Below are 27808 nucleotides of genomic sequence, written 5' to 3' on the forward strand. Positions count from 1 at the left end.
GGTTGAGGACTTGACTGGCCCCACTTAGTCTCTTCAGGAAGTTTGGGTTTTTCTTTTTTGTGTCTACAGTACATGCACACGCTTGGGTAAGTCTTTAGCTCTGTAAATCTCGTTTCCTGGCTGACTCTTTGGGAAGCACGGCTGTGTGATGGGCAGCAAAATGAAAAAGATCAGCATCCCTGTTGGTATGAAGGATGAGTGGTCACAGTACAAAGATGTTGCAGATGCAATGCTTGGAGTACAAGTGGGCATGTGTGATGTAAGTTTTAGAAAAGGTGGCAGTACTGTACAATTGCATGGAAGGGGGTCAAAATCTTCTATAACAGATGCTCCATATTTCAGTGTCTGCTTTGGACTCGAGACACGACAGTTAGGGAAAGACAAAGTGACGCCTGGAAAGATAGCTGGTTGTCCTGTTTTGCTGTGCAGCTGGACCCCCTGCAGCTTTTTGACACTCTGGACTTCCCATACTTCCCCCACTCCTCATCAGTCTCATTCCTGTAACCTGGTCTGAGCTGGCCATATTCCTCCACTGTGCTTCTCTGACAGTTTGTTGTTGCTTGCACCTTTTCATGACTTTTTTCTGGATTTGGATATGATGATTTTCCTTTGAACCCTTGAATTTTTTTCCCATCCTTGGATATTGTGTTTTCTACCACCTGGATCAGTGACTTTTTGACCTGTTATGACGTTTGGGATTACTCCTCAGATTACAGTTGACCGTTTCCTGGACCTTTGGATGGATTTCAAGAAAAGCACAGATCACTCCACATATTGGTCCACTACACCACCTTTCTGACAGCATTACTCCTCTGGCTTCAGACATACAGTGAGTAAGCCATAGCAGGTGATACATTAAGCATATTCAGATGCAAATAGGAAGATTTCTTAGATGTATGGAGAGAGACCCAGAACTCCCAATGGAATGATAAGAAACACAATGAAAACCAAACCACCAACTCTTAAATAGGTGGAAATGGTGGTTACCAAATTCAGTATGACATTTAAGTCATGTAAATTTGGACATGTTTTAAATGAGGTATTAATAGGGATGAAAAAATACCTGCCTTTTCCAAAGGAGGTTCCAGGTAAGAATTGCCCCCTGGGCCAAATGATGCTCCTTACCAGGTTTGTAAGAAAGCAGCAGATGTGTGTGTGTGTTTCTGTGGTGACTTATGAGAGTCCTGTGAAGGACTCACTGAACCCAAGTACTGGAGAAGAGCTGGAGGCATCTTTATTCCAATAAATTATTCTAAAGATTTTCTTCGCTGTCTGTCATCGTAACACCATCTAACCCATGGATAACCACCCATCTGTTTTCTGAACTGGACTGTCTACGCTTTTCACGCGTATTGTCAGTCTATCAGTCCTGTAGGTGCCCCGATGTCTTCATGGTCAGTTCCTCGTGGTCGTTGTCTCACTGGCTTTACTTGTACACAAACAGTCTTATAAAAATCCCAGCCATCACGGATTTGGTTTACATTCCACACTTTTATCACGAATCAATCTTTAGCGATCTCAGGATATCTACACTTAGCATCGTTTTCAGTACACTCGTCTATTGTGTGACTTGCTCTTTCTTGGTGGTCTTGGCTGTGAATTTCACCAGCGTGTGGTTTTAAACCTGTCTATGTCTGGATGCTGCAACAGAAGAGCTGGGCTGTTTTTGTTATTCTGAAAACTCCTCACTCACATTTGGAGTCTAGGTTTATCTTTTCTTGCTTGCAGGCAAAACCCACAGATCTAAAACCCTGCAGTTTGGGCAGCTTTGCCCCTTTGCCTGTAAATAGCTTATGTGGCATTTTCTTTTGTGCATCTGCTGTGACACCAGCTTTTACTCATTTCACTGAGTGTTCATTCTCTCTGCTCTGGCAGGTTGAATGCAGATGTCTCAGGCTTTATCCTATGTTTTGTTAATAGTGTTTGACAATCTTTATTGCTGAAGTCTGTGGCCTTGTCAGAACAAATACATCGAACTTCTCCATAAGGTGAGATGCAGCCAAGAATCTCATGGTAGAAATGTTACTTTTTGATTTCAGAAAAAAAGCATAAATACTGTAAAGTGCATATTTGCATCTTTCCATGTTTGCTGTCGGCATTGATGCTCTGAAATCTTAGTGCATGAGTTCTAAAGGGTCCTTGGTCTTTGGATCCATTGTTTCTCATCTCTGTGAGTTTTTCTCTTGTAAGCTTCAGAGAGAATCTAGCCTTCCTGAACTCTCTTTACCTTTTCAACAGCACTTTATTACTTTTGCTGACTTTTGCTGACATACAAATATACACTGCTCTAGAGTAGAACTGAGAGTTGTAAAAATAATGTACAGTGCTCTACACTGTCCTTGCTTCAGGATCCTTCTTGGATTTGATAAATAGTCTCTTTGCAATTATACTGTTGTGTAATCAAACAGGATTCACTGGCAACTAAACTGTACAAAGACCTCTAGGAAGAAAACCTAACGGATTTGTCTAGCTCTAAAAAAATAGAAATTGCAATTCAAGAAGAAAAACACACATGGATATTTTAATCAAGAAATATTGTTTAAACAGAAAAGACCAAAGCACTCAGATCTACATTTGTGGAAAACAAACTATCGTGTCAGCATGAAATATCTTAAACTGTTGAAGAATCTCTGAAAAGTGAGACATTAATGAGTAAGAGTAGAACACACTTCCCCCTCATTTTTAATGGACTCATCTTTTTAGTTTATTTAACAGTTCAAACCCAGAAGTATGGCTGTTAATCAGTAAAAGAAGAAATGCCAACCTTGGTCATTCGACAAAATATGGACCCTTCTTATTTTTCTTCTCAGCATTACTTTATCATAAAAAATACAAAAAAAATAAAACAAAAGATTAATCAATTATTAAAAATGGTAACATTGATTGACTTTTAATGATTTTACTTCACTTGCTCCAAATAAATTGATAAATTGATTCATGATTTTTTCCTAATGTAACATAATTTTGCACATATTTTTAACTTTTGATACTTGATCAAATTTTGCAACTTTGCTATAAAAATTCCTGAAACAGTGTTATGTCTATTTTACTGATATAGTATTATTTTTTTATCATAACAATTACTTTTTTTAAGTAACATAATCTGCATATATTTTGGATACTTCATTGCCATGTTGATTTCTAAAAGTTATTTTTTACAAAATAATTGAAGTAATTCATCTTTGTCATGTGCTTTATTGATATTTCAACATTCTTAATTCTGCCTGATAAAAGCTAGGAACCGGATATTGATAAATCATGTAATAAAATGGTTACGGTAGAACTGGGGTGGGATTATATAAGTTCGCTTCCTTCCACTCCCTTTCAAGCAATATTTATTAATATGACAGAAAGTGCACAACTGTGGGTGAGATGGATCTAATACTTAGAAAACATTAAGAACTGGTTTACCTGTCAAAAATGTTCCTCCAGTTTCGAAATGCATTTAACATTTACAGAGAGCAATACAACTTGATACGGGGGAGGACGTGACTCAAAGAAGCCAAACTCTGAGACAACAAGCAGAAGAGAAAGCAGGTTGTGACACAAATGCTGTTTGTGTGTGTGTGTGTGTGTGTGGGTGTGTGTTTGAGATGTGAGAACATGGAACCTCAGAGTGGCTCGGTAACCTGAGCCTCATGTGAAGGCGCAGAAAGCAGACAGGAACGGCCATCAAGAATGTGCTCAATCATTACAATCCGGCTGCAATGAACATCACATTCTCTAAAACCTCCAAACTGAAACACGAGTCACAGTCACACAGAAAATGTAACAGGCACAGGCGTATCAAATGCCCCACAAGCAAACACTATGCAAAAAACGCAATTCCTCCTCCTCCTCCTCCTCTACCTCATCTGCACAGCTTTTGGGGGCCAAACATGAGCTCCAGCTGGAAACAGCAGGAACATCTGCAGACTGAAGTAAACTGTTGCCCTACTGTTATTATATATTTGGTTTTACCAGTTATTATAGCTGTTCAGTGATTCTGATAAAGAATTTAAAAGTATATGGTTTTCTTCAAAATTATTAGGGGAAAGATATGTTGGTTTATGTTTACGTTTTAACCACAATCAGTATGTCATATGTGATAAAACACTTTGAGTAAAGTCCTGTTTACAATGACTTGAAAAACACAATTATTCTAGTTGTTTTAGGCAAAGCCTTTGTGGCAGCAGATGTGAATAAAGGAAAACGGATACAAAGATGAAGCAAAAGTTGGATCCAGACTGAGAATGAGTTATGACTAAACTGTGAGAGGGGTTCTAATGGATTTTATGCAGCCAGATCTGATCGTGCTGATGTTTGAAACATCAGATCAGCATCAATTTGTTATTTTAAAGGCTACAAGTTGGTGTGGGGGTTAGCCCATTGACTGTAAGAGAGCTGGACAGAGAAACCCCTCCCCCCTGGCGTTCCAAACAGGAAGTACCCGTCGGCTCCAAGAAGCCAAAATCCCATAGACATCTATGGAGAAATAAAGCGTTATTATTCAGACATTCCATTTGTCATAATAACCATTCTTTCTATGCTAATCATTTTTTAAGAAATGTTTTTGCTAATCCTAATTTTATTCCATATTTTTTCTGTCGTGGAAGTTATTCATATTATAAACTGATCATCTCATGCCTCAATAAAAGTATGTGGTCTTGAACACTCAAAACGTTTGACAGATTCTCCCGAGCCTGATTTCAATGGAAAGGGTGTGGTCTTCTAACCTACTCACTACTGATTGGCGATGACTTAAACTAATTTGGACCAATTACTGCTAACTATGTCATCTGGCTCCAACATTGTCCATTTTGTGAAAAAAATGCAGGCAGGACAGGAGCCTGAAGAAAGCCATTTTCTAAGGGTGACGTCACACTCATTTGCTCCTGTTTTTTTTATTTACAATGGCTACTCCCTGTTGCCTCTTGTGAGGAGGTTCCAATCCCTGTAGGCTCCTTTCATGGTCTTCTGGTGCACATATGGGTTTTCTGCTGCATATTGCCCTGCCTTCTCAGTACAGGTTATCGTACATTTCAAAATACATTTTTTTTAAATTAAATTACAGTAATAATTACAATACTAACTAGTTCATATAAAAACAAAACTTTTTGCTTTCATCCCAAATAAACAAGTTAAGAAACAAAAAGACATAAGAGGCGGACAACTCAGGTGGAATAATTTACTAAGACAAATCATTTCACATTTACATAAATAATTGTTGCGATTCTTACTTCCAGCAGCTCGGAAACGCCACAAACTTCTGGAACCTGATCACTACCGCCGGTCTGAGAGGCCCAAAAACATGGAAGAGTTCCCAGGCTTTTTTTTTTTTAACAAATCTCAAGCGTCTCTAAGAAAAGGCAGGAATGGGGAGTTCCCAGACTGCACTGCTCCCGGCACACTCGTGCATACCACTTTACCCAGGATCCTTTGCGTCAGAGCCACTTGGCCTGCTTCGGGGGCTCTGTCTGAGCTGGAGGGGGATGCCCCCCACTATCTAAATCTCCCAGTATTTTCTCTTCCTTCCCTTTGAAGTTCTTGCAATGCATCATGGGACATCAACTTCTCTTCCTTCATGTTAGTATCAAGTGTTCAGGAGAAGCAAAATGAAGGTTAAAATCACAGGAAAAAGAGGACAGCTGATGGCAACATCTATTCAAATAGCTTTTGAAAAAAGAAAAAAGAGGAAACAAGAATGCCAAAAATAAAATGTGAAATAATCTTCATTTAAACTCTTTTCCTTTAATAATCTGAACAAGTCTCTGTTAATGCATTGTTTTGTTTTTGGAGTGGTACATTATGGAGCCAAAAATGTCTCCAAATTACTGACAAATTTCTTTGTCCATAGTTCAGTTGTGCAAATGAAGATCAAGTGTCTGTGCCTTCACAGGTTTGATGAGGTAAAGCTCGTTTCTTCTTCTGACGATGAAGCTCAGTTGAAGAGGATGGAGTCAGGGTCTCTGTTGGCAATCTGTGCCATGTGTTTGAGCACGTCCTTTTTCGTGATGATGCCCAGCAGTTTCCTAAAAAGCAAACGGGTAAAGAAACCAAAATATAAAGGAATATTCAGGCATTTCATACTTTGTTGATATACTGTGTTTTCTGCACTACAGGAAGCACCATCAACGAATGGTCTAGTTTTGAATTTATGTCAAATAGAAGAGTTATAGAGCAAACTTAAATAGTCAGAGATAAGTCCCTTTTAACGTTGGGAGTTGGGTCATCTAGACCCACTAGACAGTGGCTGAACCTTTTTTTCTTCAATGATTTGTGATCTTCACTGGTGTCCATGGATTACATGAAATCTTTCCACCTTTGTCACGGTAGGGAGAACACGTCAATGGTCATCTTGACCCCATAGGACGCCACAAGGGTTAAATGATTAACTGCAACTTGTTTGTGACCCGCTACATATTAGAAGCATGGGCATATTTACCATATATGCAACTCCCACTCTCGTTTATAACACACATTAAAAAAGACTGATGCAGCTCAACACCCGGCCAAACATTTGGACATAAGCGCTGTGTACTTTTAATATCAGTAAACAGTCACAATTACTCCAAATATAAGGCGGACTGCTGTTTTTTGAAGACATTGAAGGCTTAAGTGCACCTTATAGTGCACTTAAGAAAACTGAGGACAAACGGATGACGGTCCTCTGATAAAACTCAAACAAATCTGGTTTTCCCAACAGGAAGTACCTCAGCTTTGTGGTGAAGCACCTTTTTACATTTCCCAAAGATTCTTAAGAGAAATGTCCGTTCCTGCTAAAGACTCACTGGTAGCTTTAATAATATTGACAGAGATGGAAAAGTGTAAAAAGACTACGCATCAGAGAAATGATAAGCAGCAGAAAGGTATCTAGCACATTGCTACTTTCCTTTAAGATCCAAAGCGCTTTACACTCACAGTCCCATTCATCCATGCACACACACACACACACACACACAATCACACACACAACACTGCCAAACACTGACACCAACCAACAACCACCTAGAGCAATGTGGGGTTCAGTGTCTTGCCCAAGGACACTTCAACACATGGGCGGGCAGTAGCTGGATCAAACCTGCAATCTCCCGATCAGAGGTCAACCGCTCTACCTTTGCACCATGGCCAGAGATGTCCCGGAGTAACTACCTTTTCCAGTTTTTAACATTTCCTTTTGAAATTACTTTTGTTTTCTGAACATTTTTAGAATTATTTCATTTCATTCTTTTGGGAATTGTCTTTTGGTTTATGGAATTTTGTTTTGATTTCTAAAATGTAATGTTTATTATTTGTTTTGCCTTCTTAATGGTCTTTGTTATCTTTCAAAGGTTTTGCATTGAGTGAAGTGTTTGTGTGACATTTGCTGTTCAGATCAGAAAATGTTTTATGGATACCAGTAATTTGATGTAATATACTAAACAAAACAAACAATGTATTAGTCCCTCACCCATTATGTGTAACTAGACACTGGCGTAGCCCCAATTTCCTGAAGATATCCACAGTGATGTCAATAGGGGTGTGGTCTGTAACCGTGAAGGGGCTGAGGTCCATGATGCCTCTGAGGGGCAGTGGAGGCGGAGCCTCAGGAGACAGCGGTGGGAGGTGCTCGGTAAATACCACCTGGGAGGCACTGACGATTCCGTCCTGACGCTTCCGGGCGTTGTCTGGTTAACAGAGTAGATTGAGAAACATAAGAGACAGAGGCCAAACCATTCTAAATACCCGCAAAATTAAAAAAAATCAGTAGAATGAATAAACACACATATATGCAAATGACATTCTTTTACAAATGTTTGTTACATCAGTTCCAATGCAAAGGTGTGGGATTTTACGCCCCTTGTGTCCATGAAGTGGCAGGAACTCTTGAATTTAATAATTTGAATGAGATACAGGACACTTTTGGCAATACTGAAAGTTCACAGAGTTCACAAATAACATGGCTGAGGGGGTGTTCTCATTTGAACAGAAGCTATCCGGGTCAGGGAGATACTGAGGAAAATATATTTTGGTGTAAAATCAAGCAAGAATAAGGTATGTGTTCCACTTGCGCAGCATACAGACCAATGGATATGAGCAAGTCCCTTCGGAGGACAAATCCCACAAGCCTTTGGGACTCCTGAGAGAGGACCACGGGGAAGCCACTGAAGCGAGTGCTCTCAATCAAGCTCTGCAGGTGACAAACGCAACCAAGTCGGGATTTGGCACAAAGGTAAGCAGGAGATGTTGCTGTGCGTTTTTAGAAACATTTACCTCCACCTCACCCACAGTCATGCCCTCCTGTGTGAGCACTGTGAGCGCAGGGTCTCCTCTCCTGGGTGTCATCACATCCACAGCCAGGCTGTTGTGGTCAATCTCTTCCTTTGCCTCCAGAAATGGGTAGCCATTAAGCCTGATGTGAGCCTTAAGGACATTATGGGAAGGAAAATTATCGTCAATGACTGATAAATAAACAACAACTCAGATCAATGAGAGATGCTGCACCTCATAAATTCCTTCTCTCCCAAAGGCGTCGGCCACCCATTTGCTGGTCATGGTTGCAGCCATCAGAGGGACGATGTACTCCAGGCCGCCAGTCAGCTCGAACATGATGACGACCAGTGACACTGTCATGCGAGTAACTCCACCTAAACAGAAGTGAGGCAAACTAATGATCTTTCTGTACAGAGACATACTTTTTGTTTTTTTTTAAAGAAAAGCAAAAGCAGCCAAGTTGATTTTAAATCAGTCGGAATAAATTCCATAATCTGACTTTGACTGCAGCCAGAAACAGGAGCTGCATCTGAATCGTTTAGTCACAGCACTTCTCCATGATTCATCGTCTCTTTAATCTCTGCAATGGGCAGCAGAATTGTGGAATTGTGTTTTTTTTAGTCTTTAAATAACAATTCCTTTCAGATCTGCCGTGCCAGAGCTCATATATTACAAGTAAAGCTGTAAAACATTCTCATTGGCTGTTCCTCTAGAACAGTGGTCCCCAACCTTTTAAACTTTTGTTTGTTAGTTCAATTTAGTATTTTCCTATTGAATTCTATGTATTCATGATCCTTTTGATTTTAGGTTTAACTTTTTCAATTACCGATACGAACCCATCGAGACGACTGTTGTTGTGAATTTGGGCTATACAAATACAATTGAACTGAATTGAATTGAAACGTCACGGACCGGTATGACGTCATACAAAGTTTTCACGAACCGGTCTTTAAGTTGTGGTGGGATGATCATTGTAGCAACGGTACGATAAAAGAGCAACATAGACGTGACAAGACGAACCCTGACCTTTTATTTTGACGCGCATTACATTGTACATCGCACAGGTATCATTATCCTCTCCCCTTTCCACACTCATGGTGCAAAAAAAAGAAGTGCTGTCTATTAAATGTAGCTTTCTTTTTTTGTAAGTTGAAGGCTCCTCTTCTATCTCCTGGCTGGGCATTTTCCCCTTGGCAAAGAAACTTTCCAAAGAAGTTTGTTTTTTACTAATTTTGCTAGCTCCTGGGTTTTATTTTAGTGGTATCCTATCACGTGACCGAGAAAAGTTCCTTGGTCTGCGCCAAGAGTCACATTGACGGATGTAAAGAGAAAAAAAAAAAAAAAAAAGAAAAAAAAAAAATCAGGCAATTTTTTCAAAATAAAACATCTTTCAGATTCCGAAATAGATAAAACGGAAGTAATGTAAGTTATTCATTCTTTCCGTGCCTAAAAGATACCAAATGACCCACGGACTGGTACGCCGCCCGGGGGTTGGGGACCGCTGCTCTAGAAGATGTGTCGGCAATCATTTTCCCATCTTTAAACTTTGCTTCTCATCAAAGCAAAGCACCGACCAGCTTCTGCTCCGACTCTCATCCATTTTCACCTAAACATGCAGCAGCTCCAACCATAGCGTAAAGCCCGGGAGTGATGCAGTCTGCCCCTGCAGAGCACCACCCCCTGAAGAGGATGGAGTCGTGGTTGTAGTAGGCCAGCTGCTCCATGCCCACGCCCAGCAGCCTGCCTGCTATGGCTCCCACTGCCATGCTGGGGATGAAGAGACCTGAAGGAACCTGGACGTTCACAGAAGAACAAAGTTTGTCATATTTTTATGACAACCGAGCCGAGCCAGAGTCAAAAAGTAAAAGACTGAAGATTAAGACGCATTTAAAGCCTCAGTCTGTGCTCTGGGTGGGAACTTTTGTTATCAGTCAGTGTTATGCTTTTAGCTTCTCCTTTTTGTTTTGCAGTTACACTTAAAGTATAAAACGGGGTTTCCAACTGCTAAGGGGGAACAAGAAGAGGTTGAGTGGTTGACAATAACTAGATAGTTTTATTAAAATAGGGAAATAAATTATAGAAAGACTCTAAGGTCATAGCTAAAGAACCTGAGGGGACATTTGCTTGAACCCACCTTCATGCCGAAAGTGATGACGGTGATCATCATCTTGAAGATGAGCGCCAGAGCCAGCTGCCACAGAGCCGTGTAGAGCTCTGGGCCTGCTGGCCGGTCAGCAAGGCTGTTTCCTGCTCCGGTTTCTGACATGTTTGCTGGCTTAGGATCACAGCAGAGCCGGAGGAGTTAGGACAGAAACAAAAAAACAAAAGAAAAGGCAGAAAAGCCACTTTTGAAATCACAAGCTTAACAGATATTATGGAGCAAAATGAGAAACGGCTTTCTGCTTTGAGATCCTTCTGAATCAGACAGCACTGTGGCGCCAACCTGCTCATAGCCACACAGCTGAGAGGAGTCCAGCAGAGAGCAGTCATTGAACAGCTCGGAAATGAGCTCGGAACCACTCATCCTCGTGTAACTGTTTGGGTAGGAAACCAGAGCGGTTAAGGCAGCAACGACCAGCACCTCCATGATGGGATAGTGGCCGAGGCGAGTGGTTTTCCCTGCAGAAACACCAGGGAAGGGATCAATGCATGCTCCTCAAAGAGCTCTCAGGACTCTTACAAGTCCTCACAGTACTCACGTATTCTGCACCAGGCAATGTTGGCCTTGATAAACAGTGCCCCCCAGAGGCCCCCAAATATACCCAGCAGGATGAAAGGGGCCAACTCCACCAGATGCCAGGGAGCGTGAAACTCCACGTAGAACAGGACCAAGCGGCTGTTCCCAAAAGGGTTGATGGAGCGCAGAGTGAAAGCTGCCACCAGTGCCGCAAAGAAGGAACGCCAGAGCGTCTTCAGGGGGAAGTAATAACTCACCTAGACGGGACGGGGGAGGGGAGAGTCTTTGTATGAGCCTTCATAAAAGTTCACTTTAATACAACTAGAATCATCAGCTGTGATCATATTTATCAACTGTCAAAGGTCAGTGTTAAATAAACTTTCAGACAAGTGATGAGACGTGACAAAAAACAAACATCTCAATGTCACCAGCTCCCCACCTCCTCCAAACTAAACAGGACTCCTCCTATAGGAGCACCAAACGCCACCGAAACTCCCACTGCAGCTGCAGCTGATAAAACCTGAAAGAAACCAAAAAGAAGAAAGCATTGGAACAAACTCTTAAACACAAAGGTGTGAATTACTCATACATGTCTTTATGTTTGCTGGAAATGTGAAGGATGTCGTATTAAATGAGTAGTAGGAAAACAAAGAATAGAACAGGAATATTATTATCTGAAATTCATTTTTACGGTTAAGATTCACAATGTAAACAACTGGTGGAGGTTTTATGTGAAGGAAAAGAAGGACTTGAATTAACTTTACTTCAAAAATACTGACTAAAAAAAAGCACAAAAGCTTTTTAACTTCTGCCTGAAGGAGCAGTGCCTGGGAAACAATAGGTTTTTTTTAGGAAAAGGGTTTTGACTTATTATCATCACTTTTTTTTATTATAGAAATATTTTTATTCTTGCAAATTTTACAACAACAAAAAAATCAATATTACCCAAGTCTCATGTTTCCATGGTGCTAGAGAAACCCGAACAATCAAATGAACCTGACGTTTTAGTCGAGCACACGTGGCTCCAGATCGTACCTCTCGCCGTTTGGCCTCATTCTTGCGGTACTTGGTGAATAGATGACAGAGGATGTTTGCACAGCAACAGGCCACATGGACCAGAGGGCCCTCCTTCCCTAAACTAAGCCCAGAAGAGACGGCCAGAACCAGGGTGATGGTCTTGATGATCAGGGTCCACTTTCCCAGGTAACCACGAATGATGAAACCACTGAGGATGGTTTTAATCTGAGGAGACAAACACAACAGAAAATGAAATAGTCTGCAGCGTTCCATTCTGAGAGAGAATGAGAATGTTTTGGGGGTCATTTTTTGTAGAAAGGCTAAAGTATAATGTCTTTTTGTGAGTGTGACCACAAGATAAACCCACACAGAGAGAAAGAAAAGAAGTTAAGTTTGTGTTTTAGAGATTTATCTTTCATGAAACAAATGAAGATCTCCTGCTCCAGTGATTACAATCTGACCAAGAGATTTTCTTTGTGGCAGATACTATTTGATGGTAAAAGTGTTTTCTTTTTATACATTTTAGTATCTTTTACTCAGAAAATGATGGTGATAAATATTACATATTTAGTAGCGAAAAAAAGAAACAATGCGGGTACTATAAACAAAAAAAAACAAAAGCGTAAAAATATGATGCATTTGATACTAAAGGCTGGCAGTTACCCACCCAGAGCTATAGTCGACACAAAGATTGATTGATTGATTGATTACACACACAAAAAAGGGAAAAAAAATACATAATGCAGAAACAAGTACCACTGAAAGAAAATAAATAGGGTGATACAGATGTTTAATATGGATTCTCAGGCCACACTATTTTTACATTATTTTTTTTACTTTATTTTTTTCAGGTTGAAAGAGAAAGGATTCTGAGACTTTGTGCTTTTGGTTTGCTCCCACACAACTTACCTACCATCAAATCATGCATATATCAACCTACAAGCTTACAAATATTCACAAAGTAGGGAAATAATTAGAGGCAGACTTTGCATCTCACCTCTGGTATTCCTGAGCCGCATGCATATGGTGCAAAAGCCCGGACCAGCGTCACCGCCAAGAAAGAGAAGAGCAACGCCCAGAATATGTACATCAGGTAGTCCATTATGTACGGGAATGCACCCTGGAGAGAACATAAAACAAAGGACACACATGATCCTCAGCAAACTAAAGAAACAAACATTTCTATACTGGAAATGAGAATATTTTGATCCAAACATAAGAACATAAGAACAGAGTTTTTTTTCTGAATTTAAAACTCCTTGACTGTGGCTCATCAAGTGCCTGGCTGTTCCCAGATCCTCCCTTCAGCTGACTGTTCCTTTGCCCCTCCTCAGCACTATGGGGAGGGGCATCTAAATCTAAACTCCAAACACATCTGTTTAAATGTGTCTTCTCACTAGAACGGTTTTTACCGTTTTACCGTTTACCACCATACAGGTGGAGGGACTTCTAGCACTACGCTGCCACGGCTCCCTTATAAGAAAATGGAAAAAAAAAACATTTTTAGACACCACTAAAGCTTCAAACACCCCTACAACCCTATAAATGGAACAGGGAAGTGCCAGAGATGTTCTCCTCAGATTAGTTACAACAGCAAACAAATGTAATAAACATACAAGATATGAATGCATTTAGTTCGTTTGGGTTTTTAATTAAGTATTTATGATTACTTTAAGTCATCGAGGGCATCAAATATGCAGCCAAAGAAGACAATCAATATGGTGGATATGAGTGAGGTGCTGCACGGTGGAGCAGTGGTTAGCGCTCTTGTCTCACAGCAAAAAGGCCCCCAGTTCAAGTCCCGGCTGGGGGACCTGAAACAGAACACCAATGGGGGACCTTTCTGTGTGGAGTTTGCATGTTCTGAGTATGTGTGGGTTCTCTCCTGGGTCTCCAGCTTCCTCCCACCGTCCAAAAACATGCTTCATAGGTCAGTCAATTGGCAACTCTAAATTGTCCCTAGGTGTGAATGCGAGAGTGAATGGGTGTGTGATTTGTGGCGCTGCGACAGAGTGGTGACCTGTCCAGGGTGTCCCCTGCCTTCGCCCATAAGTGGCCGGGATAGGCTCCGGCAGACCCGTGACCCCGAAAGGGACAAAACAGAAGAAGATGAATGAATGATGAATGAATGAGTGAGACGCGCTCAGACCTCTGAAGTTCCTGTGATGAGTTCAGCCCAGCTCTTCCACTGTGGACAGCGGTCCCTCTCCTGGAATGTTTCGTTATACGTCCAGCAGCAGTGCTCATGGTTGAACCAGAAGCCAACGAGACACACCCCGCCTTTCAAGTCAGTCATCCAATGGGCTGCAATGTCAATCCCGCCCGCTAAGGCTCCTACAGAAAGAAAAAAACATGCTTTAGACTCAGGAAACCTTCATGAAAGTAACTAAGTCAGATTTGTATCAACAGTTTTACAGTAAAAAGAAGTTTCTAACAGAGTTGAACACACTGTTTTATGCAAAATTTATGAAAGAGACGGTTGGCCACACCTGCCATGAGTCCAACAAGCAGCATAAGCAGCCATCCAGAGAAGGCATCACTAATTCTGTGCAGCAGCGCTACAGTCGACTCTCTGCTCTTATTGGTGATCTGGACAAACACAGAAAGAAAAGATCAAGAAGTGTAAGGATCGGATGAGAAAACCCTTGAGAGCAGTTCATACATTACACTTTGTTACCAGATTTTAAAAAAAAGACTCTTTCCAATCTACAGTTTTTAAGATAGCTTTCTTTTTTTTTTCTTAAATACCATCTATAACACATCACTATGAACAGTGAGTCTTCATGGCATCAGCATCAGACACATTTCAGTGTGTAGTAATCTAATTAACAAACGTTCTGAACAACATGTCTTTTTCATGTGTTGTAGAAGCTGCATTTATTGATATTGTTGACTGAGCAAGAATAGACTGGTTCATGATGTGACGACACATCGTAAACCTTTTGCTAGACTATCCAAACCTACAACCCCTGATGTGAATTCAAACCTGCCGGTGTCAATAGGCTCTGACATTCAATCGTCAGCTCTGCCACAGGAAAAAACACCACAGATAAATCATTAGCAAAACATAAATCAAATATAATGTTAGAATTTCAAGTCAAAGGTCCGTCAAGCTGTGTTAACACCAGATGTGATTTGTGCGTCAGGGGCGTGTAGTTTCAACGTCAAGTCAAAGTAGAGATGCGATCAGACATCCGTGCTACAATTTGAGCGTTGGCACGGCGATCTGGCAACACCGCATTTTGAGCAGTGCAGGGAAAATTCCAACATGAAAGTTCAAACGTCTGAAATGTGACAAAAAATTGGAACGTCTCAACCGTTTGGGAACTCAGCTTTGGTCCTTAACGTGTTGACTATGTAATCAGTGGATGGAGTCCTAGACAAATATGGAAGAAAACCTGATCGTTCTCCTGAACTTCACATTTTTCTTATTTGTTTTAAAATCATAATAATCAAATATCCTCTTAAATTTCTTTTCATGTTTTCACTCTACGAACTAAAGCGAAACAGTACATCATCAAACTGGGGCAGAGGCACAGAAGTACAGCTGAAAGCGGCTTTCATTCCTATGCAGCCCCTGCAGTTCCTGAGGAACCTCACCGAACTGATGAACCCAGACACGGAGGAATGCTTACCGATGCTTTTGTAGAGCTCTTCAAAATAAATGAAGCTGCCCTCTCAACATCATCTTTGTCTTCCATGAAGTGTAAATACAGACACTTCTTCCATTAAGAGGTGAGGCTGAAAATTTTGGACAACAGCTTCTCCTCCAAGCAGTGTTACGTTTATGAACACATTTTTGGACAAGTGTGGAGCAACAAATTTACCGCTGGTCTAAACAGAGGCGAAGGACGCAAATTTACCACACAATTGAAATCGGCGAGAACATAGCATTAGACCAGTGATTTTCAACCTTTTTTGAACCAAGGCACACTTTATCCATGACCAAAATCCTGTGGCACACCAGCATCCAAAAATGAAAAAAGGAGAAAATCTCTAGTCAGTATTGATGTTCAGTCCCTCTGCAATCTCACAAGTTAAGTTCGTTTTCCGTAATAATTTAACTAAATTATTTAAAATTTTACCCTGATAGTTGTTTTTCCCTTCAGTTTATTAACATGCAATTTTATTTAACCTCACAAAAAAATAAATATATTCTCTCTAAATAGGGATTTATTTTTTAATATTTTTTTAAATGTTGGTGCAAAGGCAACTGTAATTTTGATCACAATATGTTTGATAAATTTTACAAAAAAAACCTAACATATTTATGTTTTCTGTAGCTACACAAAAAGTGAACATGAAGTTTTATTAGTTTTTCTTTTGTCTTAATCAAAAATGAAGTATTTGAAAACTTAAAAAAAAACGTTTCATTTCTTTTTAGATAATTAAATTGTTTTAATTTAGTTTAATTGTGTCTGTTGGCCACTTTACCTTCATCCTGTTTCTTAAATGTTGTTATTACTTCTCCTTAAGTTTAACATAAAAAATAATCCAGACATTATTAGAAAAAGTGTTTCAGTTAGAAAGATGACTTGGACCAAACTCTGGGATGTTTGGCTGTTAATAAACACAAACCTTGAAGGAGAACTAAACTGTTGACCTCTGATTTCATCAAGAAGATTTTAAAACTGTTTGATGTGTGTTTGTTGTGGTTTCAAGACGTTTAACAGGGAAGACTCATTGTAGCACAGATGCTGTCACTTTAACACAATGCATCATGGGAGATGGAGTGATGTCAGACAAACTCGCTTCTCTGAGCTTTGTTATTTTGAACACTTTTTCCACATTCTGCTTCTGGATCCCATGGAAAGCTACACCGCTAAAGGCGACCTTTAGCTGATATTTTTGATGGAACTGACAGATTTTATGAGCTTAAATCGGAACAAAGAAGTGAAAACTTTAACCACTTCTGATTGGTCAGACTGATGACGTATGATTAGGGGTCCAAGAATGATTGGTGGAGACAGTTAAGGGGCGGGACTTTTCCGCAAACAGAGCTGAAGCTGCGTCTAATTCGCGGTACCGTCATTCTTATCAAAGTGTCTTTAATAGATACAAATAAACAAAGAAAAAAGTGTGTTATTATCTTTCATATTCCTAAGTACTCAGTGTTTTATCAGGGCCTGTTTGGATGAACAAAGAGCTGATATCCTGGAGATGGGAAATGTTTTTAGATCAGTGAATGGATAATTTTCCACGGCACACCTGACCATCTCCCACGCCGTGGCACACTGGTTAAAAAACACTGCATTAGACTCAAACTGACTGTTTTAAAGAGGAGAGTCCAGTTCTTCTCTAGTTTTTCTTCTACTTCTAGCTCTTTTGCTCTATTCTCTACTTCTACTGCCATGGAGACCAGCTAGCTGCACTCTTATATAAAAACCTTTTTTCATTTTGGATTTTTTAATAATGCCATAGTTCTGTTTCACACCAACGCAGAGGGATTTAAAAAAGAACAGCATCTACAAAATGTAATACAACTCCTTGTATGTGACCTGATGCCAGTGGGCACTATATATTGGTGAAAACATAAGATTGATTGATCAGAAAGACTGGACTTGAACGTCAAGTCCTGCAGTGTTAAGATGCTTTTTATTATGCTCTTTGTAGGCAGGTACTTCAAGTTTTATAACCTTTACAATGTAAGGAAACTGCTTTGTTCATATCTGTAGATTCTTGACATCTCTGTCCGCCGTACCTCTCTGTGCCTGTCCCGGTCCTTGCTCTTCTCTCTGACCCAGTCTATAGTGTTGAAGTCTTCATATGTTCCCAGTCCGGGCACCGGCTCCTCCAGTGGATCCACTAAATGTGTTGGGCCAATTCCATTGGTACTAGCTCTTCTGCTGCTATGGCCCTCAAACCCTACTGGGAGAAGGACAGAAAAGGAAAAACTTGGTTTTTATGCTGAAGCTCATGTCATTTGAGTTGACTGATTTCGAAGGCCTAACTGTAACATTTTTGGACTTCAGTGGTTGAAGGGGGAGAAAAAAAACAAAAAAAATCATCATAAGAACATTTAACATTTCAAAAAAAAAAAAAAAAAAAAAATCACAATAATATGTAAACCCATTTCAAAATAAAACATTCCTGTTGGATTATACTACTTTTTACAAGCTGATGTGACATTTTCTATTTCAAAAGAGATGAATTTCTATAGTTATTATATTTAGTTTGGGAAAGCACTACCTCTGGAAGTAGCAGATTTACTAGATTAGCAAGAATAAATAAGAGCAAAATTGAATTTCATCTTTTGTGTGTGTGTGTGCTAAAATAATCAAAATTTGATCAAACATAATTAGGTTCATTTTTTGCAAAAGTGTTCCCCAGTGGTCTTTTAGTTATGAATATGTCGTTTTCAGCCAAAATCAACAAATCTGTTATTTTCTATAACATATTGAATTTTTCTGAGTATAAGTCATGTGTTTTGGCATAGGTGTGCGACTTTTACTGTTGTTTTTTTAAACTTAAATAGGCTCACGTATTCATTATTTTCTCCCTATTAACAGGTTGCCCTTTAGAGATCGTTTCCCACAAACAACAGCTAGAGGGCACTATAGGTGTGTGTATCAGTTTTTGCTGCTGACAGCAATAAAGAAGAAGAAGCACCGCTCAAATCAAACACGGAGAGTCTGATCGTTCTCTTACACTTTATATTTCTCCTATTTACATTGATACATTATCACCCCTGTTTTTAGATTTTCCTTCTTTAGACTAATGCGGGACAAAACCCGGTTTTCATTGGAGTGGGACTTTAACATGCTAAACTTCACAATAATTAGAAACACTTTATTTATTGTTCAAAATGTATTTCAATGGCAACATTAGCCTTTTTTCAAACTAATTTCCTCTTACATTTTTTTTCTGTCAAAGACAGATACACAGTTCCTCATACATGTTCAATCACAGTTTGTCTGTGGATAATAATTACCGTACATTAAATTAATGACCACAAAAGAAGCAAATGTTCCTTTTCATGAATCTATACTGCAACAGACTGGAAGCGAAGAACACACAACAGTCGAAGAAAAGAAGACAGTTTGAAACTGAACACTGAAAAATGTCATGTATGTTTTCAAGCTGCCCAAAACTAAGAATGGAGTTAATAAAGATGCTTGGAGTTGGAGCGGCTTGAGTTGAAAAACCATAATATATAAAAATGAAAAAAAAGAAATGGTGGCCTCCTTCTATTGTATTAAACGGTTTGCTGTAAAGATGCAGGGTTCCTATCTTAACTAACCATGTTTTAAGCACAACTCTTCCTGCCCTTTGCACCCCATTCATGTTAGTCAAAACACAGACTCAGCAAAGCCTTGTACAAATGCAGTCAAATAGACCAAAACACAACCTCACTCATACATTTACATTATTTGAGGGGCAAATCTTTTGAAAGAAAAAATTCTCAATAAATTTCAGAGCTTGTGTGACTATTGTAGATCATTTTTTAAAGAGAAAATAAAAGATTTGGCAGCTTTGAACAAAGAATGCAGGTCTGGAACTTTGTGAAAAGACAAGCTTTTTCAAACAAAGCAAAGAGGCTATAAATAAGTAACATAAGTGATACTTTATTCATCCCACAATGGGGAAATTCGTCTGCGCATTTTGACCCATTCCCTAGGGGGGAGCAGTGAGCTGCAGACTAGCCGCGCTCGGGGGGGGGGGGCGACAGTTGGCCGGGGAGAGCGGGGATCGCACCGCCAACCCTTCGGTTGTTGGACGACCTGCTCTACCGCCTGAGCTAAACTGCTGCCAGAAGGAAATAAAGAAACATACACAAAACAAACCAGCTTTGTTAAGAAGTCTGTAATGTTTAGACTTGAGCTGCTCCATGCTTGAACAGTTATTCTTAGAGCACTGATACTGCAAGTTGTTGGGAAAACAAAAACACACAAGGTGCTTTACAGAGTTCAAGATGTATGAAGTAGAAAACACTATGCACAAAAGCAAAGAACATTTCATTTTTCTATCACACTCACATATGGAACTTAAGACACTTTAAAGGCTGAGCACAAACAGTCAAGATAAGAACCAAATCACGGCACATGGTGGGTTGTAAAAGGTATTAATGATTAAACTGGTTAAGTAGAGCACAACAAAGTCACACTCAGCAGTGGAAATTCACCCATTTATCAAAAAGTTAATACAATACAAAAGCAAGACAGACGTGTGGAAATAGAGAGGCTTGGATTCAAACAGAACCAGTTACACAGGAATGACATCTGAAAGTGGAATAGCACAGAATGACATCAGCTCAAAGAAAACAAAGAAACCTACCATTCTCCACTAATTCCTCCTCATCAAGCTCTTTTTTCCAGAACTCCCAACCCATTTTCCTCTCGTATCACCACATTTAAAACCTACAAGTTCAACTCGTCACCGATTCCTTCCAGTAAGTAGGTTACCTCCTACTTTGACTAGGACACTCAAGACGCTGACACACCGATAGGCTCAAAGTTTGAGGAGGAAGAGGATAGGCTGAACGGATTTTTTTCGTACACATTTATAAGGAATTGTATCTCCTTGTTTAAAGCTTCAAATCGGTTGATTTTCAGGTGAACATTTCAAATAAGAGAAATATGAACAAAACCACAAGTATCTTAAGCCAGCTCCTCCTGCGATCCAACATAGAATGATGTACATTTAAGAAATATGAAGCCAAACTCAAACTGCAGAAAAGATGGGCTGCTGTTTCCTAAAGAAACTCCAGCATTCCACACTGTATTTAAAAAAAAAAATCGTTTCATAACTATGGTAGTGTCTTAGTAGGGGTGGGACCACAAAACTCACGGTTCGGATTAGGGTTGTGCCGATGGACGATATCATCGTCCATCGTGATGGGTGACTGACATCCCGATGGAGAGACCACCATCGTGATGCCACGCCCCCGCCACGTTGTGAGTCAACACCATAAGCCGCGGTTACATGTACAAAACATCTTGATGGGATCAATGGTCGGATTAGAATCCAACCGTGTACATGGACCCAGAAAAATGTTTTCAGAATATAAAAACGTTCACTAAGGTCACACTTTCCATCGGAATAAATCATTCGCACACGCGCAGTAGGGTTTGAAAACCGGAAGTATATAAATTCCGCCAGCGGCTTTTTTTTTTCAAACTTTATTGAATGTAACAATTCAATACAAAACCATGTTAAACAGCGCCGAGCGGCTATATACATTGACATGTCAGCTCGGTAAAATACGAGACGATCTTCTAAACGTGCTTTTAATAATGTTACGGTTATTATCAAACACCTGTTCGCTCATCATTTGAATTTTAATCCGTGTGGTCAGTGCTTTTTCTGAACGGAGCCAGGATTAGCAGTATGCTAACACGGGCTAACAACATTAGCTTTGGGTGGTGCTGCTTGCTGTGAATAACATCAGCCTTTATTTAGTCGGGACACGACTGGAAACACAAATCCACGTGATTGTTTGAATGTTTTCTAAGGACTGAGCGACATTTCTGCTTTGAAGCTCAAACCGCTGTGTGTGTGCTGACGATCCGAGCTGTGCTCAGCTCAGACACACACTTTTAGACCCGGTTCTGATTTCGGTTGCTTGTACCCCTAGAGCTGCAGGACGGATCGCAGTCTTAAATCTCCCACATATACCGCTCATGTAACCCCCTCCCATCAAACAAAAACCTGTAAATCCGCACTCCGCCGGTCCACTTCGCTAGTTAAGTGCGGGAGCAGACTACACTTCTTTTCTATTTTGTTTGTTACTTTTTTTGTTAAAGTCACTTCCCTCAGTTTATACTGGATCATCGCGGATTAGTCATTAGTTGGGAAATAAAATGAAAAAAGTAAAATAACGAATAGCAGTTATATAAGAACGAAAAATGTAAAAATACATATATATAGAAAAAGAAAAAAGAAAATCACAAAGAAAATCAAGAAATCAAATTTAAAGAATTTATGCAAATTTATTCACATTTTATTGAGGGAAATAAGTATTCACCCCCTCTAGCCGGAAAGACTTAGTAGAAGCACAGAGGTCAGACATTTCTTGTAGTTGATGAGCAGGTTTCGGAACATATCGCTCTTCTTTGCACATTACTTCTAAATCATGATGTCCTGGCTGTTGCTTGGCAACTCTGAATTTAAGCTTTCACCGTAGGTTTCCCATAGGACTGAGGTTCGGAAACTGGCTGGGCCACTTCAAACCATCATACACTGACATTCATCTGGAACATTGACAGTAAAATAAGAACTGTACTGAACAACCCCTCCCCCCTCGCCTTCCAAATAGAAAGTACCGGCTGGTCCCAAAAAGCAGACATCCCACTGATTTCTATTGAGAACTAAACAGCGGTTACTCAGCCAGATCGGTACAGGGGCTTGCGACTAGTGATAACTAGGGGTGTTGGAAAAAAAAGGTTTCTGTGATATATTTCGATAGTTCATTTGGCGATACTAGTATCGATTCAAAATGCTGTCGGGACGATATTTATTTAATTATTTATGAGCGTCCTTCAGCGTCTGACTCTTGTTTTCCACCTAAACCTCTGACCGCTAGTTGGCAGCAGAGCACAATGAGCGTCTTTAAGAAGCTCTACACCGCACCAAAACTACAGCAAGATATCAGCGAGAAGCAGCTTGTTGTGTTGTTATGAGACATGTACTACTTAGTTTTTCCTTGGGATGGGTACCAAACCGAAACTCTGTGCCATGTTGCTGCCAGTAACATAAAAAACGTGGATTGCGGTGCTTTGTAGCAACTCAGATAAGAACAAGTGAAGCAGTGCGGCTGCACAGCGGCTATTGCACGGAGCATCAGCCAAAATGATGTTGGCCAAGCGGGCCAAAGTTCTGCAGAACCTCACAGCATTGGATTCTAGTTCAGCGACCTAATGGATCAGAGTGATGGGTACAATGCTCTGAAAAAAGGCCAACGTCGTGGGGATGAGCAATGAAATCCGTGTGAGAAAACGGTGTGCTGTGCAGACCGTCAAGTATATAAAGCATCATAGCCTCATTTAAACCTCTCCCCTTCACCCCGTCATGCTGCCTCATTATCACAACGTTTTGTTTTTCTTCCCTTTACTTTTGAAGCACCGTTAAAAGTACTGGAGAAGCAATATTGGAATAAAACATCACTTTATTTCCTTAATCATACTTTTAGAACCTTATTGGTTGAGGCACATTCATTTCATTTTTTTTTCTTATACTGACAAATATTTTGTTGTGGAACTCAGACAATGTTGACTGTTCCCTTTATATGTTTTAAGTTCCCAAAATAAAAGCACTATGCATTTGCTTAGGTAATAGCAACTTATATATATACGTTACAGTCGCAGTGTTTAACATTGTGATCATTAAATGAACTGAATTTGACACGTTTGTTACTATTGTATTGATGTTCAGGTAGAGTTTTTTCTAAGTTATACTTAAAAAAAAGAAAAAGAAATGTGTTCCGGCACAATATTGAGATAAATATCGTATAGTGAGACGCGTATCAGAATACGTATTGTATCGCCAGATTCTTGCCAATACACACCCCTAGTGTGAACGCCACATTATTTCCTTTTTCTCGTTATTCCGAGAAACATGGATGAATTGTACAAGGATTTCGACCTTAACTCCTCACTACATACTGCGTTCGCCATTTTGTAGTGCTGTCAGAATCTACAATTTCAAATCCAGAGCCCTACAAATTTCCCAGAAGTCACTGAAAAAAAAAAACAGTGCGCATTGCTGCTCACTAGAATGGCAAATATAGACCACAATGAATTGTGTTTTAACAATTTTTGAAAAAAATGTGTTTAAATGTAGTTTTTAATAATCAATCAGCATTTTCAACATCACAACACAGGGGATTCATCAAGAGTCGTAGTGAAACGCTCATATTGATTCGATTTCTGCTTCGTGAAATCGGTGACATTTTTTCCGTTTAAAAAAAAAAACTGCAGTGAGCATTGTGTCCCAATTGCTTTTGAAAAGCCAGGGCACTAGGTAGTCCTGCACTATATCGTTTTTCAGTAGTTAGGGAGTAGGGTAGGAATTCAGACACAGCCTACAAGTAGTTTGTCCAAGTGCCGTTACCGTAGTGTGACATCATTACCATTTGCAATCCCCCGTGCTGATCTGGCAGGACAAACACATATTGTACCTACACCAGAAGCAAGGCATTTTCTATGGGTGACATCACACGCCATTCGTCCAGTTATTTAGTATACAGTCAATGATTTAGAGCAATCAAGAGATTTAAATGACAAAAAAATAAAAAATACACGGTTTCACTTCACAGCTAGGGTGTACTATTACAATGAAAATCATAGATAATTGTTTTTATATTATACACAAAAGCTGAGAAATCATAACTCATGCAGCTGTCCAATGAAAAAAAGACATAAAAAATTCAAAGAAATGGTGCAAAACCTGAACTAATATCATGAATTAAGTCATGATTTCACCTGCTTGAAAGAGTCTGTGGAGTCACAAACTTAATTCTTTCAGAAGAAACCCTTATGTGCTAAGGCTGCTGTTTTAGGAGGTGGAGAAGTAATGTGATGACATCACCAGTAACCGGGGAAACATCAGGAAGCCGCTGCAAGAGTCAAGGTTCCAAATCAGAACTTTTGGATCTCCGGTCATGATCAATGTTTCTCATGGAATCTAAACTACAACATTCTCAACAGGGACATGTTATTGTTCTCACATGTCAGCCCAGCATGCTAAGTAGCTTGTGCTTGGTGTTTAATGCAACTTCCGAATAATATATTTTAACTTCATTGTGCTGAAAAGAAATCCCCAACAGTTTATTTGCAAGTCTTATGTGCTGCCAACTCGTGCTGTCTGTCATCAGCCATCCAAATAACTAAATTACGCACAGCAGAGGGAAGTCTCAAGAACTTCTGAGATCCCAGAGGAACTCTGAATTCTGATTTCCTATAACCTGATCTGTCAAATCCAGCTTATCAGACCAAGAAAAGTGTGAGTTCATCACATACACAATGACGGTAACATGACATCAGCATTGGAGTTTAGATCAATTATGAGGTCAACAAAAACCCAACATGTCAGAGGAACAACACAATTCTAACATGTTCACACGGTGAATATGAACACATTGATCCAAAATGAAATACTCAAATAATGAGATAGCAAAAAAAGGAATATGTAGGCAGACGCTGCTGCTTAAAGACCCCTGCCAAAGAAAATTTTAAGTTTTAAAAAGGTTCTTGTGGCATTTTCTAATGACGGACATAAAGAAAATTAAGGTTAAATTTGCATTTCTGCTTATTTCTTTATTCAAATAGTGCAGAATCAAGAGCAGACAACAAAATGCAGTTGTAAAAAGCTTGTAGTAAAAACTACTACAGCAGGCCACAAGCTTTCTGCTTCGATCCATTCCGACGCACTCCCCATTTCTGTTGCACCGGAGTGTTAAGTTAGGGGTGTGAGGGGCTGTAAGCTAGCAAAATAGCATGGAAACAAAGGGATGATGGGAAGGCTTACACTGAACCAATGCTCCCACCCACAACTCAGAGGCAAATTTCTACTGAACTACTGCCGCTCTGCAGAACCTATGTCCTAGAAAACAACACAGGTTTTTCGATTTTGCTTAAAATTGGAATAATCCTCATTAAAACCCAACTGGGAACAGTTTGATAATAGTTCAAAAGATTATTGGAGTTGAAATTGCATATAACATTAAAGTAATAGATTAAACATCTTTATACTTAAATCAAGCAATGTCCAACCAAAGTGAAGCTGTGGGCGTTTTTCATTGAAATAGACGGCAGTGACATGTGAACTAAGGTCAAAGTTACCAAAAGCAGATTAAACACTCAATTCCATATCTGCTAAGTTCTGTTAAAGAAATAACCATAAAAATGTGACCATGTGCAGTATTTGTCTATTCTGGTTCTACATATTATCTAAGTTTATCTACCTGTCCTGCTGGTGTTTTTTTGTTCAACCGCTGGACTTACCTGAGCTGAGAGAAGGTATGTCGTCCGTTGTGGAGAAGTCCAGCGTGGCACCTGCGATGTCCACCATCTCGTCGTCATCATCATCACTGGAGTGATGAAGGGTATCATAGCTCCCGGTTCGGTATCCGGGGTTCTCCATGGTTCTGGACCCTGTTTGCAGCACAACAGAGTGCATGTTTACCCTCCACGCGCTGCATTAACTTAGCTTGAGCTAAAGCTGTCAATACCTGTGTCATTGTTTCGGACAGGTCTTCCCTGTATGCTCGACCACCTGAACATTGTCACTCAAAGTAATAAGGGGGGGGGGGGGGAGGATTCTAACTTTTTTTTGCTTTCTCTAAAAGAAAAGACACAAATGTAAATCCATCGGCCCCAAAGCTAGCCATAACACCCACATCATCAAGTTGATGATCAACGCAGGCAGCAGTTGCGACTCTTCAACTTCACTAAAGGAAGTTTTTATCTCCATTTCCGCCCCTTATTTCCTCTTTTACTTTTTAGTAAGCCGTGAGGCTGTACTTCAAAAATATTATAGCTAGTAACTATGTCACTGAAGCTAATAAGCTGATTTGTTGGTCGTTGTTTGGTGCTGTGCTGCTTAGCTAAAAATATAAAAAGGAAGACTAGATTTAGCACCAGACTAACTTAATTAGTAGTTCATGTTTTCTGTTTACGTGTCTTTGATGTGTTTCTTTTATTTCACAGGGAGAAAAATGGTTCTAAAGCGGTGAAAATAATGCTGTACCGTACCTTTACAGGAGATAACAACCGCTTAGCTCCAGGAAGTCTTGTGACTTCAGATTTGCCCCGCCGCCTGCTTCAGCGGGACCCGCTTATGTCAGCAGCAGGAACCCGTGTAAACTTAACGGATACGTGCAAATTCAGCATCATTATCCGGACGAAAAACAGCTGGTTTCAATAAAAGTACAGACACGAAACACAACAGTTGTTTAAAAAGGAAGTAAACGCCGTCAAACAGTGTTAACATTCGTATTCATTCCACCGTTTATGTTTATTCTGCTATTTAGACGATTGTTAAGCGACAATTATCATACAACCCAAAACTTCCGGTTCCATCCTCAACAATTATTTTAACGGACCTTTTTCCTTATAAAGTTCATTTTGAATAAAGTATAGCTTAAATCTTTGTTTGTGTGTCTACGTGTGTTTAAATTAAAAAAAGTATGCATTTTATTTATTTTCAGTGAAACTCTGCAGCTTTATTTTGTAGTCTGTAATGTGTATTTCCTGTTAAACTTCCATACCTTTGTCGTTTTCTCTGCGTTAGCATTCTAAATAAAACTACCTTTGCTTCGTCATTTTCTATGCTCTACTGAAAGGAAAACATAATCTATCAAAGGCGAAACTAAAGTGGAGGTGCATAGGTCGATCAGTGAGGAAAAGATTAGTGCATTTGTAAATTTCAATTCAACCTTTATTGACTTAAGCGATGTAAACACTGCGACAGATGACCAATATGACGTCACCCTACCAACAATTACGAACGGCTGTTGTCCGAACATGCAGCCAGTGGTCCGAACTCCTCTTCTTGTTGGAACTGCGATATTAGAGTAACTATGTATTTAAAAAAATCACTCTCTGCTGCACTAAAAAGGCAGAAAAAATAGTTAAATTGTAGTGTTTTTTATTTAAATCGAACTTGCATTACTGACCTGTTTTGACCTGCTTATTTATGACTTTCAATTACTTGTGATGCTTATAGAAACTGTTTCGTTGTGGCCGGAGAGAGGTACTTCAGTTCAGCGGTGCACTTTCGATGACAACACGAATGACAAGAAAATAATCTGAATCTGCATCTTAAAGTTGTCAGTTGAGTTTTACTCTAGTCTGTTAAACAAATAATAATAATAAATAACAATAATAAAAATAGCCATTGCTGCTGTCGCATGTCAATAGTATGTTTATCACTTTAAAAAATATA

The 27808-nt window shown here is 39.7% G+C and overlaps 1 protein-coding gene across 6 annotated transcripts; it reads right to left on the reverse strand.

Moving 5' to 3' along the window:
• Positions 1-5153: 5153 nt before the first annotated feature.
• On the reverse strand, positions 5154-26908 carry clcn5 (chloride voltage-gated channel 5). 6 transcript variants are annotated; one of them, XM_004079943.4, is made up of 17 exons: positions 26617-26908; positions 25867-26016; positions 17628-17791; positions 14416-14515; positions 14076-14260; positions 12924-13046; positions 11945-12151; positions 11349-11429; positions 10932-11166; positions 10676-10851; positions 10367-10507; positions 9839-10025; positions 8464-8606; positions 8233-8382; positions 8044-8149; positions 7430-7646; positions 5154-6011 (listed from the first exon to the last, which is right to left on the reverse strand). In XM_004079943.4, the coding sequence occupies exons 2-17, from the start codon at positions 26003-26005 to the stop codon at positions 5921-5923; spliced, it is 2445 nt and encodes an 814-aa protein (XP_004079991.1). In that variant the 5' UTR covers positions 26006-26016; positions 26617-26908; the 3' UTR covers positions 5154-5920. The 6 variants fall into 6 exon arrangements, with proteins under 6 accessions (XP_004079991.1, XP_011485944.1, XP_011485943.1 ...); XM_011487642.3 differs by having other exon boundaries at positions 17628-17794; positions 26617-26905; XM_011487641.3 differs by lacking the exon at positions 26617-26908 and adding an exon at positions 26094-26221.
• Between the last annotated feature and the right edge of the window lie 900 nt (positions 26909-27808).

This window comes from Oryzias latipes, chromosome 18 (assembly GCF_002234675.1).
Source record: "Oryzias latipes chromosome 18, ASM223467v1".
Taxonomy (NCBI): Eukaryota; Metazoa; Chordata; class Actinopteri; order Beloniformes; family Adrianichthyidae; genus Oryzias; species Oryzias latipes.